This window comes from the organism of the source record quoted next, unplaced genomic scaffold (genome assembly GCF_019419815.1).
Source record: "Pyrus x bretschneideri cultivar Hongxiangsu unplaced genomic scaffold, Pyrus_bretschneideri_v1 Contig34, whole genome shotgun sequence".
NCBI lineage: Eukaryota > Viridiplantae > Streptophyta > Magnoliopsida > Rosales > Rosaceae > Pyrus > Pyrus x bretschneideri.
Window position 1 is genome coordinate 889,712 of NW_025999657.1, and position 14,861 is coordinate 904,572.

Below are 14,861 nucleotides of genomic sequence, written 5' to 3' on the forward strand. Positions count from 1 at the left end.
ACAAACTCCAACGCCTCAACTAGTGCATGGGTCTTGTTCTTGAGGTTAAGGGGAGTCCTTTGGTGGTGGTGATCAATGGTGAAGGTTGTAGGTACAGCGAATCGCCACCATGAAACCCTCAGAGCCACCGACTGCGTTCTTTTCTCAAAATGGAAGCCAAACCTAGTCGAGTTTGGGTGGAAATGGAAAAGGGAGGGTTGTGGAGTTTGGTTCTAGGTGGTGGCTCGATGCAATTAGCCAGAAATTGGCCCAGGAAAACGTTGGATTTCATGGCTGTTGTCAGGTTGAGTCGCACAGGGAAACAGGTCGAGGGTGGATCTGGTTCTCTCCTTCTTCCTTTTTTCCTTTTCTTCCTACTGGGCAGACCACTCTCTCCTTTCCCTCTTTTCTCTCCTCCTTTTTCCATCATAGCCACACATGTGGCGCCCTAGATGGCTGCTCCAACAAAGCAGAAACCTTTTAGATTAATGGTCAAATGACCATTTTACCCTTATCTTTGCTCGTTTAGATCTCTTTCGTTATAACTCCGTTTGGCGAACGGTTTTTGCCTACACGCTCATAGGATCGACCTCTGTCCAAATATGCCAAGAAAAACGGTGAAACATATAAGGATAAATTACGTCCTTGTATAATTTTGTTTAGCGAACTAGGGACATTTTCATCTTTTTCACTTATCAAACAAACTTAAGCCGTAATATAAATGCGTCCTAACTCCGAATACAACTACAAAATACTTAATTTAATAATAAAATCCAGGGACGAGATTTCACATTTCCCTTCACTTGGATTTCATAATCATCAATTAATTTGAATGTCATAACTAAATTACATATTTAAAAATAATCATGGTATTACAACCTATCAATATGATTTCGAGTGACATGTGCTAGTTCATGACCAACTTTCTAGATTTCCTATTTAGATTTTGTCAACGTGCCAAATCTTCTCCTTTAATCATTTTTCATATGTGATTTAGAGTGACACATATCAGTTCATGAGCAACTCTCTATATTTTCAATTAGAATGTTGTTGACGTTGTACCTTTTATCTTCAGCGTTACATGTCAATTTTCATATTGTTGATGAAACAACAATCGGAACTAAGTTTTATTCAATATAAATTAAATAAATACAGCAAATTGTACAAATATCAACATGTTAATACGAGATCGTTTTAAGATCATTAAAAATCAATAAAGTCCTACTATGAGCAATTAGACCATCACCCCAAAAAGATATAGAACACCACTTCAACCCAAGCAAAGCCCCATGAGCTATAAAGAAAAAGTGGCCGGTTTTCTCGATGAGTCCAGATATAACGATGTACCTCGAGCGCTAAGCCAGAGTGTTGTCCTAAAAAGAGATTTTTGGTTTTTGGGGTTGTGTTGGTGTTGGATTGTTGGCCTTAAATTGAGTTTTATTGATATTGGGCCTAATTATGGTATAAGATGGGTTTAAATTAATTGAATATTAAAATAATAACAAATAAGTAATACACGATTCATACAGTTTTCACAATGCATGAACCGGGACTGAAACTGATTTGAACGGTTCGGTTCTCGAAACTAAGTTGAATTTTTTTTTTTTTTGTCAACACAGTTTTTTACGCTTTATTTTGTTGTGATTCGATTCACGGTTCCACGGCTTTTACGCCCACCCCATTGGCGGGTGACTCCATGACGAGAGGAGAGATGAAAGTATAGGTCTTCCAAGTGAGCGATTTGGTGCAAATAGGGAGTGGACAAGCTAGGTTAAGAGGGACTGAGAGGAGGAGATCAGAGATGGGGGAGGATGGAGGAGGGGACTAGCTAGATTTGTTCAATGATAAGGGAACAAAGAAGAAAAAGAAAAGGGACGGAAGAATAGGGGCAGCAGAAAAAGCCAGCAAACGATCACAAGAGAGCAGGCATTTTCCTTTCTTAGCAGTCAGTGGAATTTGATTAACTTATTTATTCCATGTAGTTTGAGATTAAAAAGGGATCAATGTGGCACGCAGCACAAAATGAAATGAGAAGAGGTTTGGCCACCCACAATATGAGAGAGCAGTTTCCTTGTATTTTTAACTCTTTCGTTTCCTCCGATGTGTGATTGACTATTTAATAACTTTCATATAGTTTACCTCCGGACTGTGGAGTGTGGACTAACGGAAGGATTTGTAAACCCATATTACGGATCGAATACAACCAAACCATGGAAAATTATATATACAGCAGAGGATGATAGAATTCATATACTGCAGCATTTATTGCAGTGCATGCATATTAGGGTTTATAACTCTAATGGAGATCACTTACTTGGAGTAGAAGACATCGAAGCCATGATTTTGTCTCCTCTTCTCTTGGATTCGAAAAAGGATCTCTATATTCTCAGTAGGACTAGTATATCACAGTAAGAACCAACAACCCCGATAAGAGAGACCAATCATCTCTTCTCTATTAATTAATGAAATCCTATTTGTCAACCAAAATGAGATGAAAAGATTACTTAGTCTTCTATCGCATAAAAAAATGATGGGTAATAATGTAATTTCATAGGTTCAAATTTTACTATTTTTTATTGAAGCCTCACCTAAAGATAATGTTAAAATATCTTCAATATTAAAAAAAAAAAAAAAACCTCGCACTCACCCCACGTTCTCTCTCTCTCATTCCCTCCTCCTTCTTAGTTACTAAAAAAATATGTTCATACACACAAAGTGTGTAGGCAATTGCTTGTATATATATATATATGTATGAATCTATGTATGTATGTATGTATTTCACAATTACATCTTCCTTTCAAAGATGCGGTTGCCATCAGTTTGCTTGGGTTTCAACTGCTGTAGTTTCAAATTGATAACCACCTTAAGTTTCCCTCTAATATGGTATTAATCCGGTGTATTCCATATTATTGAGTCCATATGAAATACAATCTTTTTACTTAATATATTTACATCTACATTATGGTTTAATGACACTCAAAAGTCATTCTTACAAGATTATCTAGTTCACTCCTTTTGCTGTCTTGAGTATGTCACACCTTCAATTTCATATGTTCCAGTACGTTTTTACCGTCGAGTTTGCTGGTTACGACGTGTTTAATATACTCCTCGCTGCTTACGGTCTTGTAGTTTGCTGCATTATCCTTGACAAGATCTGGCAAGGGACCAATCGCGGTCCTCATATTCGGGCTGTGAAACGCTGCAATTGAAAGCCGTTCCCTTTCTGTGTTCACCACAGCTCTGTGCTCTATGCTCTTATACTCTCCATTACTCATTATCTGCAATAACAAAGTAATATTATATGCTAAGTGAAATCTACTCGTTAAATCAGTAGTTATATATTCAGTTACACATAACTCGTCCTCTAATGCAGTAAAGAAATGTGTTTCATGTGTCGTATAATAGTATTCCACTCAATATTCATCGTATACCTCAATGATGTCGCCGATGTTGACGATGAATGCACCGGGTACCGGTTTAACGGGTACCCATCTGCCATTTTTCTTGATTTGTAAACCTTGAACTTCGTTAACTTGAACTAATAGAGTCAAACCCACAGAATCTGAATGTGGAGTGAGACCCATAACCCTGCTAGCTTGCTGACAGGGTGGATAATAATTCATCCTTAGACCTTGCGTTCCATCCTCGAACATGCTTGCCAGCTCCTCTGAATCGAGCCCCAGATTCTTACATATCAACTTCCATAGATAGAGTGTGATCTGTTGAAGTTCCTCTGAGTATTTATGCAGTGTCTCCCTAAAGTTAGCAATGTGACCAGGAAGAGTACATTTAGTTCAATGGATAAAAAACCTGAGACCAACTCCAATAGTAGGCTAAAAGCCAAATTACCCTCCAAAATTTCCCACCAAACCCACTCTAACTCAAAAGGAAATTTTGGACTAAATGCTAAATGCTAAACCAATGCCAAATTCCCTTCAAAATTTAGCCCAGAAATCGGAGTGGACTCCACCCAATATTTATCGGAATTAAAATTTTTTTAGATTAAAATATTTATAAAATTAATTTACGATGGTCTACATATTTATTTAAAAAAAAATTAATTTAACAAAAAAAAGTAGCCTAAGTTCATTCTTTAATAATCTCGGACTAAAATTTTAGGCTAGAGCGGTTGGAGCGGAAAAGCTGTTTCTGGGCTAAAAAATTTGGCTTTTAGCCCAACTATTGGAGATGGTCTAAAGAAAAAGTAAAAGAGTTAAATGTTCTTTTGTTTCAAGTTTTGAAGTTTGATGGAGTCTTAACCAAATATAGATGCAAGAAGCTTGTAGCTTAAGTGGTTAAATAAGAGCATTTACCACTACACCAAAGGTTTCGTTATTGAATGTTTGATTAGGTCAAAATTGCTCGTAGATTTACACGATTTACCTGAAAGAAGTGGGGAGGGTAGGCCAGAATGTGAGATTTCTGATGGAGAGTGGTTGTGAGAGTAGGAAGAGCATGTCTCCCCAGTCAAGTTTTTGATCTTCAGAAACTACAAAGGCTTGGCCATAACCTTCAATATGATTTGGCAGCTGTGCATAAGTCTTCTTTACTTCTAGTGGCAGCTGGAAGAACTCCTCAGTGTCACTCTTCATTTTCTTAATCACTCCTTCAGGTACATCATGGTTGATCAACTGCATCAACGACGCAATTTTATATCAATAAACTGAATTGCGATTGTAAAACCTTACGAGTAATACAAGACAACTCAAGTTTTGGTTTTAACGGAGTAATTTTAACGGAGAATTGAACATATGATCTTAGATGCAAGAGTGAATGCTTTTCAACTACTTGCATCATGATGAATTTAAAGATGAGAATCGTAGAATATGTATACCTGAAAGAAACCCCATTCCTTACAAGCCAAATGAAGTTTAGCTAATTCATCATCATCATCATCATCATTAAGCTTGTTGATATCAACAACTGGAATTTGAAGCGAGTCCTCAACGGAAGCTGGCTCATGTTCGATTTCAGGCCGGATGTATCGGGGTGGTATTTCTTTCAAGGTGTTGGAAGCAAGAGCTTGAACATTCTCAACTGGTAGAGAACCGCCCAAGTCTTTTCTGCTGAATACTACCTCATCAGTTTCCATTCTCACACCACTAATCTGAAACTCTCAAATTCTGTTGTGTATATAAATTATGTACTTTGTGGACGGCATTTATAATTTATTTGGATCTTTTTATTTAATTTGTGAAAGCTTGTCTACATATGGCCTGCAATTCGTGGATTGCTAGTTTGTTTTCATGAAAGAAACAAAGATGCTCCAAACAAAAACAACACAGAAAAAGAATCTATATTCGGCCAAAAACGACAATTTCTCCGGCCTCAGTCTCTTACGCAAACACATACAACCCCAACATTTTCGTTAATTCGACCACGCTTACGGCAGCGTGGCAATATATTTCTTACTAGATGACCCTACAAGTCGGACCACACGATTGACATCATTATAATTCGAGTATTATTTAAATGTTGTAAGGGGCTAAGAAGTCATAAACACAGTCATAGATTAGCATGAAATAGTAGAAATACAACGTAAACTAATATTAAACACTCTTGAGCCTCTGAGCTCCCGTAACCTCCATGCATTTCTTATTAATTAGGTGTTGACGAACCTACAATTCTTTCTGATCTCTCCATGGCTTCCAGTGAGTACATTGATATTTCCCATCTTGATCATCGACTCTGCAAATGAAGCGAAGAACAATTTCTCATTGGATGCGTAAGCCCACACCTGCTTCACTATCTCCCCTTCATCATCTTGTGTGACCAACACATTATCAGACCCCAGCAAACCCTTTCCTTGGAGTAAGTTGATGTAATAATGGTTGTCAAATCTGGTTGGTGTTTGATGATCGAGCGGTGCTAGGTCGTGGTCCCTCCCCGATTCAGGGCATATGGACCTTAAGATTCTTCGAAAGGTTGTATATCGCTTGTATTTATCGTGCAATTCATATTCTCCTCTCATCTGCACATCATACACCCTCTGCCTGAAACTCAAACATTGTGCCTCTCCCATTGTGTGGCTACCTGATAAGGCAACCAAGTCTCCTATATCAAGGCCCTGTTGTTTGAAATTGGCAATGAGAGTTTCTAGAGAGGAATTCGGAGGAGGGATGAACTGGTTGGCGCCGCTGAAGCTTGCTTCCAGTGAGTCTCTCCTGCCTAGCCACACATTCCACCGTGGTCCGCCTCTCTTTTCATGAGAAGAAAAAGGAAAATGTGTAACGAAAGAAATACAGTTCGAGAAACAGTGTAATGCTACATGTACCACATTTACTGACTATATTTTTTGATCGGTCACGCTAAAATTTACTGCAAGTTGTTACGTATTACAACATTTGTTCAAGAGAGGAACGTACCAGTGCAACAGCATCACGGGCAGCCAAGGCTAGAATGTCAGCACATGAAACTGTTCCTGGACAAGCCTCTTCCAGGAGATACTTTATCTCATCAACAACCTTAAATCCTCGTAAAGACTTGTGGTTGGGGCCGGCTTGTTTCTCACTTGTTATGCCTCCATAGCTATCCAAAAGAACAGATGCATCGCACCCCTAAAGAATCGAAAACATTAACGAAAAATAGAAAGAAGGCAAAAAGTACGTAAACATTTTGTTTTTCCTTATGCATGTAATTTGCTATGTCTCTCATCACATATATTTAACTCCGCGAAAGAGATGGAAAGAGGGAGGAAGAGAGAGCGGTGTAACCATGACAAAACAATCATGAAAGTGCAGTCGAAGGAGCGAAGCAGCCATTCGAGGATCTTTAGCCACTGCAACCGCAACACTACGGCTCACAATCTCTTCCGCCAAGGGGCACCGTTCTCTATAGTAGTCAAGAACAAGAGGTCCATCTTCGTCACTCAGCGGTTCAGTGCCCTGCAAAACTACTGCTGCCAGTACTAAACTCAAGAAAATCCTCCACATCATTGAAAAACACAGGATTAATGTTCAAGTAACATCATCTATATGCATATATGTATATACTAGCTTAATCGGTAGCTAGGTCTTTCAGTGACGTTTTACTCTACTTTGTTTCAAGATGTTTCTTATCCATATTTTCAAACCAACTAAACATAAAGACATTCCCTTTTTAGGGTTTGTTAAAAGTTGATGCAACTACTCTACCTAATTGTATCCCCATAAGATTTAACAAATCTCATTAGGCAAGTTGTTTCAAGGGTATTCCAAAGGTCGCCAAGGTCTAGGTTGCACGGACACGAACAAGGATATTGTCACACGCAATACGGTGATTCGCTAAATTTTAAAAAATAAGAACACGGACACAGTTAGGACATTGTGAATAAAATATAATAAATATTACATATATTCAAAACAATATTTCGAATCATAATATAACAAAGTAAATAGAGAGAAAGAAGACTGAAGAGAGGACTAGAAAGATGACTGGACAGAGGACTGGAGTGGAGGCACCTCGAGAGAGGAAGACTAAAAGAGGATTGAAGCCTAGAGCAGAGGTTGGGGTAGTCTTTGGGTTTTAGAAGTTTTGATATTTATAAAAATGCCCCAAAATATATTGTTAATTTTACAAATATGCCCCTATTGTGTCTTGACCATGTCCAAGCCATGTTGGGGGTGTGTTCGAGGCATGTCGGGGTGTCTGACACTCCGACACTTCGGGGTTTTGGAGTGTCCGAGAAACCTAGACAAAGATTGCTTTGTATTTTAACTTTCTCACATGATATTGTGTGATTAGTTTGGAACACCGCCACCTTTACGTTTGCACTTTGGACTATGCCTAGATCCACCAATTAAGTTTAAGCCCACTAACAGCAAATAGTACGCGTGGAATACCAGCTCTAGTTCTGCCACCAGTAGCTCTTTTGTGCCTGATTGAAGAGAAGCATGATTCTTTACCGACTTGTAGCTCAAGTGGCAGCGAGCATTTACCCCCACACCCGACGGTCAGGTTCGAATTCCCAGCTTCTCAGTTGATCTCTTACATTCGGGTGATTTGAAAAGCCAAGATACACATCCAAACCGAAAAAACATAGTGCAACTTCCATGTTCTATTAATCACAACCCAAATGTTCAAACTACACATAAACGATCGAAAAAGAGAGAACAAACAAACATCCGCAGACACTCTGTAGACCAATCAATATACACAAAATCGAACAAAAAAACACCACTGTTTAAGTTCAATATCTAAGAAAGAAATACGCTTTTTTTTACGTTGATGTTTGATGTATATATCTGTAACTTGGTGTTATCCTAGCTATTGTTTTACTTTTGCACACTGGTATGACAGTAATGGTGTTTGCGAGCAGCATCTTGAATCCAGTGTGTCCAAAAAGGTGTCAACTTTTTAACCTCGTCAGCATGATCCCCAATTCCCTGCTCGAAAGATATGTCTCTGTTAAAATGGGCGTGCAACACCAATGACATTATGTTTCTAGTACCACAAAAAAGCAAGAAATGAAAGATGTTCGGTCAGCAACCATTTGGTTAAAACTTCTTTACCAGTTTACACAACAAAAGATTTTAAGTATTTCCTTGGTTCATATTGACTGAGTTAACAATACTCTTCAGAAAAGAAGAAAATAAGACATTCTCGAGCAAGTTACCTGGTCTCTTATAATTAAGATTCTAAATCCTCATATTCGTCCAGGAATATCTCAGGATGTACTGCTACGCTAGTACAATTGAGAGCTCGTTGCAGCTTCCAGTGATCTAGGACTTCAACTTCAACCATGAAGGTTGAGCTAACCGGTCGATGATCTGAAAGCTTTAGTTCTGCCCGCTTATAAGAAAGTTGTTTGATGCCTTTTCCCAGCCAAAGTACGCGATCACACCTGTCGTATTATACCAAGTACATAATAGGAAACACTCATCAAATGTTTGATTCAGATTAATAGTAGGGTCTTTACAACGCCCCCCTCCCCAACGAAAAGAAACAAGAAGGAACAATTTCGGAAGCTAAATATACGATCAGAATTACGAACTGTATGAAATATCCTAAGAACACCAGCAGCTATGTGTGCTAAAATTTTGACAGAAGTTGTACTTACCATGCTGGTGTTCTTTTCTTCTCTCCTTCTTTTGGATTCTCTCCAAAATATCTGTCAGAGTTGTTTTCATACTTGTAGGTTGGGGGAAATTGTATCAATCCCTCTTTCCATCCTTCGAATACATGCCCACTACGAAGTTCTATGATTAGCTGCACAGTTAGCGGTTGCATCAAGGGCCAGTGTATTATACAAGAAACTGGGGCTGTTTCTTGAACATTCAAAAAATAGAGAAGACAGAAGGGTGCGGAGCTTATTCATGAAAAAAACTCTTAAGCAATTTCAGAAAATACTAGAAAAGAGAATGTATAATGTTCATACGTAGTAGAGTCTTTATCAACCCTAGAAAGTTAAGTTCATATGTGGACAACTTAACTGTTAATGTCCCATGAACATCAGTTTGCAGTATGTCACAGATACGAAAGAGGAAATCCACATTTCGACTAAAATGTTGGGAAACTATCTCGTATTTGGCTCAGAAGACATCAATCCCAAACATTTACAGAAACTGTTGAGTTTTGGACACAATTCCTGTATCCTTGCCAGGGTAAAATGAATTCAGACGTTTCACATACTGGGGAAAAATGAACTATGTTGGAATACTGAACATGATAGTGTAAAGAGAATGATGAACACACCTGATCATTGTTGATAAGTTCATCCCATCGTTTGAGAGCAATGAGCCTCCTTGCCTCTGTGTCCGACATATTGAGCCGATAGTTCAAATCCCCAAACCAGAAAATCTGACTGCCAACAAAAGCACCCCGATCACATCAAATCACGGTTCAAGCACTTTGTGACAAAAGATGTGTATAAAGAGATTACACCAAATTCACTATCAAGAGATGGCATAAAAAACATGTGTGTGCTTCAATTAGATTGACAAACAGAAAATGTCATGAGATGGCATATTCAGTGGTTAATCTGTGTGCTTACTCATGAGATGGAATTGTCAGTGGTTGATCCGTATCAAAGACAGATGAGAAACAGGTACGCCGTACAATTTCATACACATCTGAGTTCCGCCTTTGCTCAGCCCCCTCCTTCTGACCAGAGGTCAGATGAGAACAAACAAAGCACATTCGCGATTGGTAAAGTGACATGCTAACAGAAACTGATCCCTGCTTCAGCAACCATGAATTAAGATGGTCAGTTGCATTAAGGCAAGAACATTCAACATTGATGCAACACGATGCAATCTGCTCCAGATTATTTGTGATCGAAAAATAAACATAAGCAGAAGTGGAACTACCTTGTTTCCCATGTAGCCCATTAGACCAACCCCAACTGGAGATACTTTCATATTGTTGACATGTCTCCTCAACTTCTTACGTACCCATACAGACACATATATCCCGACCATTTGCTTGCTCACAATTCGCACATACGTAGAAGGTAATTTCGCACCCTCATCATCGTCAATAAGTCCATTTTTCTCTAGTTCATATGGTAATTCATGAAAAGTATCATCATCTTCCTCTTCCCCAAAACTGTCAGACACATCAGACAGATTGTCAAAAAATGGACGCATCCCTTGCTGCTCCACTGAAATTGACCTCAGCAGGTTCCCAGAGCTATGGTGCGATCGTTTCAATCCACCATATTTTGGTGCAAAACTTTGAGGACTGAATATTAAAGGATTATCCACCAAACCTATTCCAATTCTTGCAGAACTGCTCAGCACCCGCCGCAATTTGGAATTGGTTAAGACAATTTGAGGGGTTGCATCTAACGAAAGTTCAGGCCACTCTAGTCTACTGTCACAATCAAGGCCATAAGTTCTCTTCCAGTGTAAACTCTTTCCAATACTGAGTGCTCTGGTCAATTCACCTTGTTTCAAGTTGCTACCATCAGTAGCTCCAACATATTCCTTACCCAGCAAGCCTAACGGTACATCAGGGACAGAAGAAGTTCTTGCAACCGGAGAATGTGGAGCACTGTAGCTTATGTGTTTACTTTCAGGTTCCAAGGATCTGTTCAGAGTTCTTCGGATGATTGTCTCCCATTTTGGTATTGGTTTATTATCCTCTGCTCCCAGTACATTCCCAGCATTCAAGGGGACAACCTCTTGAAAACTGAACGATGATTAGTACCAATCAAATTGACATTTAAATTTTCTCTGCAGCAAAAACTTTTTGTTATAACTGCAGCATTAACCTTCAGATAGGCTGCAATTTTGATGTCAAGTATATGCAAACTGTTTTCATGCTTAGACGATAATTGGCAATAGAATACACAATGCACATACTATCGGAGAAAATGAACTTGCAGATAGAATAGAACAGGTGAGAGCCTGCCTCAAGCATATACCAGGCAAACCACTTATCAAAAAGAAGAAACCACCGGAAACCTATGCCAAACATTAGAACTGCGACCAAAATACAGAAAATCGACTAGAGATTTAATGCTGAAAATGCTTAAGGATGTACGGGATCAGTAGTTTCACCAATTCTGCTCTACTGCCATTTCATTTATCACAAATACCAGGAATTTGAAATAATAATAAAAAGCTGAATTCTTCAATCCATCGGTAGCTGCTGATTAGCAGAATGCATATATTTTAGGTGTGGCATGTTGTTTTGAAGCATGCAATTTACGTTAAAGTGCTACTTCCAAGAACTTTAGACAGCGTGCCATCAAATTGATGCAGAAAAATGCAGTTGTTGGGGATGGGGTAAAGAGAGGAAAGATCCCTGATCCTAAGAGGATATTATGTCAAGGACAAAAGAATGACTTAAGGCCAACAAATTGAGAAAGTACTCACCCAAGAATGTAAACGTCTGCAGATTCTTCGTTACATAACCAATCATCAATATCAAGATCTTCATCCGGAAGTCTTCCACCAACATTCCAAGTGCCTATTGTCACCCTACACAAAACAATGTCCCCGGAGGTACATTCGAGTAAGAAACATACCGATACCACTTCTAGGCTAATGTTCCCAGTGTATAAGAATAACAGCCGAACCTTACATCCTTTGTGTTTATGTACTGAGCACGCACGGTTTCTGATTTTCCTCTCCGGTGTTTTAACTGATAACCCATAGACGGTAGATCTGAGCCAATCAAACAGTGGTTAAATTCTTGTTGAGATTATGAAAGTATGAAGCACAAGGCACAGATTGTAGTAATTATATACTCATAACATGAACAATTTACTGAAAGAGCGATAAGTATTACCTGAAATCGGACTTTGGCCAAGGGAATGCTTCTCCCGAAGGCCATGATCCTTGCGTGTGTGCGTTCTTCCATCTCTACGAGAGTAAGCTGGAAGAAAAGAATAGCAGCAAAAACATGATTAAGCAGCCACAGGATACTTGAGAAACAATATAATGTTGGAAGTAGGAAGCCGAATCCAGAAACCATACCGTCATCTTCGCTTTCAGTTTCGGTTTCGGTTTCGGTTTCGGTTTCAACCTCGTCCGCACTGAAGTCATATTCCTTAGGCTTGATGTTTAACCATTTCTTCATCATAAGTGAAGGCCAAAAGGCCTGCAACAAAAATGCAACTCAACGAGATCAATAACTCGGTTGAAAACCATGTCCTCGATCTTGAGATTCATAAAAGTATATATTCAACAGCAGAATAAAAAAGCATAATTTGTTCATGAGAAAAGCATACCTCAGAGGGCTTTCCTCTTCTGCTTTTCATACTTGCCAGCTAAAAAATCTACAAATGACTACTTATATATACCTACTACAGACTTTGAAGGCAGAAGCACTTATGGAAGCCGCGTGCTTTCCAACGGAATCCAAGTGCCTCCGTTCCTATATATATATATATTAAAACTAATTATAAAAATAAATAAAAAAATATTTTCAAAACCATTAAAATGTAAAGTAGTTTACAAGTTTGTTTGATTCCAGGCACAAAGCAAAAAGGACAGAGAAGGTGAAGACATATTTATCAGACTTCCACGATCTCTTCTTCTCAACTTGTAAAACAGGATTACTATACGCAACGGCCCTCCCACTTCATCTTCTCTCACATCATGCCAGTATTTTTTTATTTTTTCTGGTTCGTAAAACAGCAGAATATTTATATATAATATAAATATATATATATATCGTATATATGCGTATATATACTGAAAAATCTTAAATCCCGATAAAGATACCCACGAGACTGATGTCATTTTCATGATGACAAACTTGTAGTCATAAGAAGACCAACAAACATGCTGCAGCCATTATTTTCAGATTGTAAAATGGGCGGATAATACAAAACAGAAGAGTAAAGGATAAAAAAATAACAATAATACAATTTTTCATGACAAAAAACAATTCATTTAAAAATAAGAAGATGGTGCCAAATGATAGAATAGTTTAGAGACGAATAAATTACACAAAATTATCTCAACTATGAATCAAATCACAATCTCATATATCATGTTTTAAACATTACAATATCATAACTTAATTTTTGAATTCATTGCAATATTAAATATCCGTTAAATTTTTTGTTAATTTAATTGTTAAATGATGATGTGGTAGGAGTGAAGTCAACAACTTTGCCCACTGGAATAAAAAAACTAATTAATTACTAATAAATTATTGATTTTTTATTTAATAATTAAAATTAATTGAAAAAATTAATTAATTAATAATTAATAATTAAAATTAATTAAATGAAACCTCTCTCACCCCTTTCTTCTCAGATTCCCAATCTCCTCCCCTCACTCCCTCCTCCTCATACCATCCCATCCCAAACTCAATCCTACTCTGATTCGCAGCCTCTTTCTTCTTTTCCCCGGGAACTCTGATCGTCGACGGCATCCTCGACAAATTGCTCGAGCCCAGCGCCGACCCTTTGTAATTCTGGTTTTGCAGGGAAAGAGGCGCGGAAGCTCATGAAATTGGGAAGGAGAAAGTCCATTCCATGCCGCAAAACAAAGCCGTCGACCAAGGAGTTTGGGTTTGTCCGATCTGTGAGTGGTGGCCCGGGAAGAGAGTGAGGTGAGGATGGGGAATTGGCCGAAGAGAATAGGTGGAGGAGACGGTTTCGGGTGGGTAGGTAGTATAATTTTATATTTTCTGAGGTAGTGAAGGAGGAGGAGGGAGCGAGGGGAGGAGACGACCGGCGATATGGGAGAGAGAGAGAGAGAGAGAGGGAGATTTCTTAATTAATTTTAATTATTAAATAAAAAATTAATAATTAATTCAGTTTTTCAATTAATTTTAATTATTAAATAAAATTAATAATTAATTAATTTTTTATTCCAATTGGCAAAAGAGCGGGTCCCCTTTTTGCCAAGTTATTATTTAACAGCCAAATGGACAAAAAATTTAATAGAGATTCGACAGTGCAACAAATTCATAAGTTGAGATACGACATTACAATATTTAATATACGAGGTATGAGATTGTGGTTCGATCAATAGTTGAGGTAGTTTTGTGTAATTTATCCTTTAGTGAATTAAATTAATATTGCTAATGTGCATAATTAAGGAGAAATTACACTTAAAGTTAAGTTATATTGTGGAGAGACAAATTTATTTATTTATTTCATATATGAACAAAACTTATCTATGTTCCAAGTGATGTTAGAGTTGTTTTGGTTGGCTTTGTATTTACAATTTTTTCCTATTATGTTTGAAACTCTTAAAAGATCTTGTATAATTGCTGGAATTTTGAAACTAATCTTGCAGAATTGTTTGAATTTTGAAAATGGTCTTGCAGGATTGCTAGAATTTTGAAACTGATCGTGAATAAGTGCAATCTAAAATCAAATTTTGAAGTTTTTATAGATAGTGTGGTTTTGGACAAGTCTAATGGGGGCATGGTTGGAATTTCAAAATTTTGGTTCGCTTGTTTTTGGATTAGGTTTGTTGAAATTTGTTTGTCTCTCT

At 37.9% G+C, this 14,861-nt stretch overlaps 3 protein-coding genes across 10 annotated transcripts; all 3 read right to left on the reverse strand.

The window, feature by feature from the left end:
* Window positions 1-2,876: 2,876 nt before the first annotated feature.
* On the reverse strand, window positions 2,877-5,146 carry LOC103960464 (S-norcoclaurine synthase 1-like). Its single transcript, XM_009372947.3, has 4 exons — window positions 4,814-5,146; window positions 4,363-4,610; window positions 3,411-3,735; window positions 2,877-3,257 (listed from the first exon to the last, which is right to left on the reverse strand). The coding sequence occupies exons 1-4, from the start codon at window positions 5,069-5,071 to the stop codon at window positions 3,012-3,014; spliced, it is 1,077 nt and encodes a 358-aa protein (XP_009371222.2). The 5' UTR covers window positions 5,072-5,146; the 3' UTR covers window positions 2,877-3,011.
* Window positions 5,147-5,426: 280 nt separating this feature from the next.
* On the reverse strand, window positions 5,427-6,999 carry LOC103960463 (peroxidase 20). The gene is made up of 3 exons (XM_018650696.2): window positions 6,693-6,999; window positions 6,345-6,536; window positions 5,427-6,178 (listed from the first exon to the last, which is right to left on the reverse strand). Exons 1-3 carry the CDS (start codon window positions 6,912-6,914, stop codon window positions 5,582-5,584), a joined length of 1,011 nt encoding a protein of 336 aa, XP_018506212.2. The 5' UTR covers window positions 6,915-6,999; the 3' UTR covers window positions 5,427-5,581.
* Window positions 7,000-7,996: 997 nt separating this feature from the next.
* Window positions 7,997-13,122, reverse strand: LOC103960432 (type I inositol polyphosphate 5-phosphatase 2). Of its 8 annotated transcripts, XM_048591627.1 has the most exons (12): window positions 12,862-13,060; window positions 12,635-12,780; window positions 12,381-12,504; window positions 12,193-12,279; window positions 11,981-12,068; window positions 11,778-11,882; window positions 10,266-11,088; window positions 9,950-10,134; window positions 9,652-9,760; window positions 9,017-9,165; window positions 8,573-8,800; window positions 7,997-8,342 (listed from the first exon to the last, which is right to left on the reverse strand). In XM_048591627.1, exons 2-11 carry the CDS (start codon window positions 12,662-12,664, stop codon window positions 8,587-8,589), a joined length of 1,914 nt encoding a protein of 637 aa, XP_048447584.1. In that variant the 5' UTR covers window positions 12,665-12,780; window positions 12,862-13,060; the 3' UTR covers window positions 7,997-8,342; window positions 8,573-8,586. The 8 variants fall into 8 exon arrangements, 6 of the variants coding, with proteins under 6 accessions (XP_048447584.1, XP_048447585.1, XP_048447583.1 ...); XM_048591628.1 differs by having other exon boundaries at window positions 7,997-8,361; window positions 12,635-13,063; XM_048591626.1 differs by having other exon boundaries at window positions 7,997-8,400; window positions 12,635-13,062.
* Window positions 13,123-14,861: the final 1,739 nt, after the last annotated feature.

Coding starts and splice junctions, on each gene's coding strand:
- LOC103960464 (XM_009372947.3), bottom strand. CDS start 5,071: ATGGAAACTGATGAGGTAGTATTCAGCAGAAAAGACTTGGGCGGTTCT. Junction 4,611..4,813: donor AGGAATGGGGTTTCTTTCAG/GTATACATATTC, acceptor TCGTTGATGCAG/TTGATCAACCATGATGTACC. Junction 3,736..4,362: donor ACCCTCCCCACTTCTTTCAG/GTAAATCGTGTA, acceptor TGCTAACTTTAG/GGAGACACTGCATAAATACT.
- LOC103960463 (XM_018650696.2), bottom strand. CDS start 6,914: ATGATGTGGAGGATTTTCTTGAGTTTAGTACTGGCAGCAGTAGTTTTG. Junction 6,537..6,692: donor TTCATGATTGTTTTGTCATG/GTTACACCGCTC, acceptor TCGATTCTTTAG/GGGTGCGATGCATCTGTTCT. Junction 6,179..6,344: donor CCCGTGATGCTGTTGCACTG/GTACGTTCCTCT, acceptor TCTCATGAAAAG/AGAGGCGGACCACGGTGGAA.
- LOC103960432 (XM_048591628.1), bottom strand. CDS start 12,664: ATGAAAAGCAGAAGAGGAAAGCCCTCTGAG. Junction 10,135..10,265: donor TGGGCTACATGGGAAACAAG/GTAGTTCCACTT, acceptor TTGCTGAAGCAG/GGATCAGTTTCTGTTAGCAT. Junction 8,801..9,016: donor AAGAAAAGAACACCAGCATG/GTAAGTACAACT, acceptor ATAATACGACAG/GTGTGATCGCGTACTTTGGC.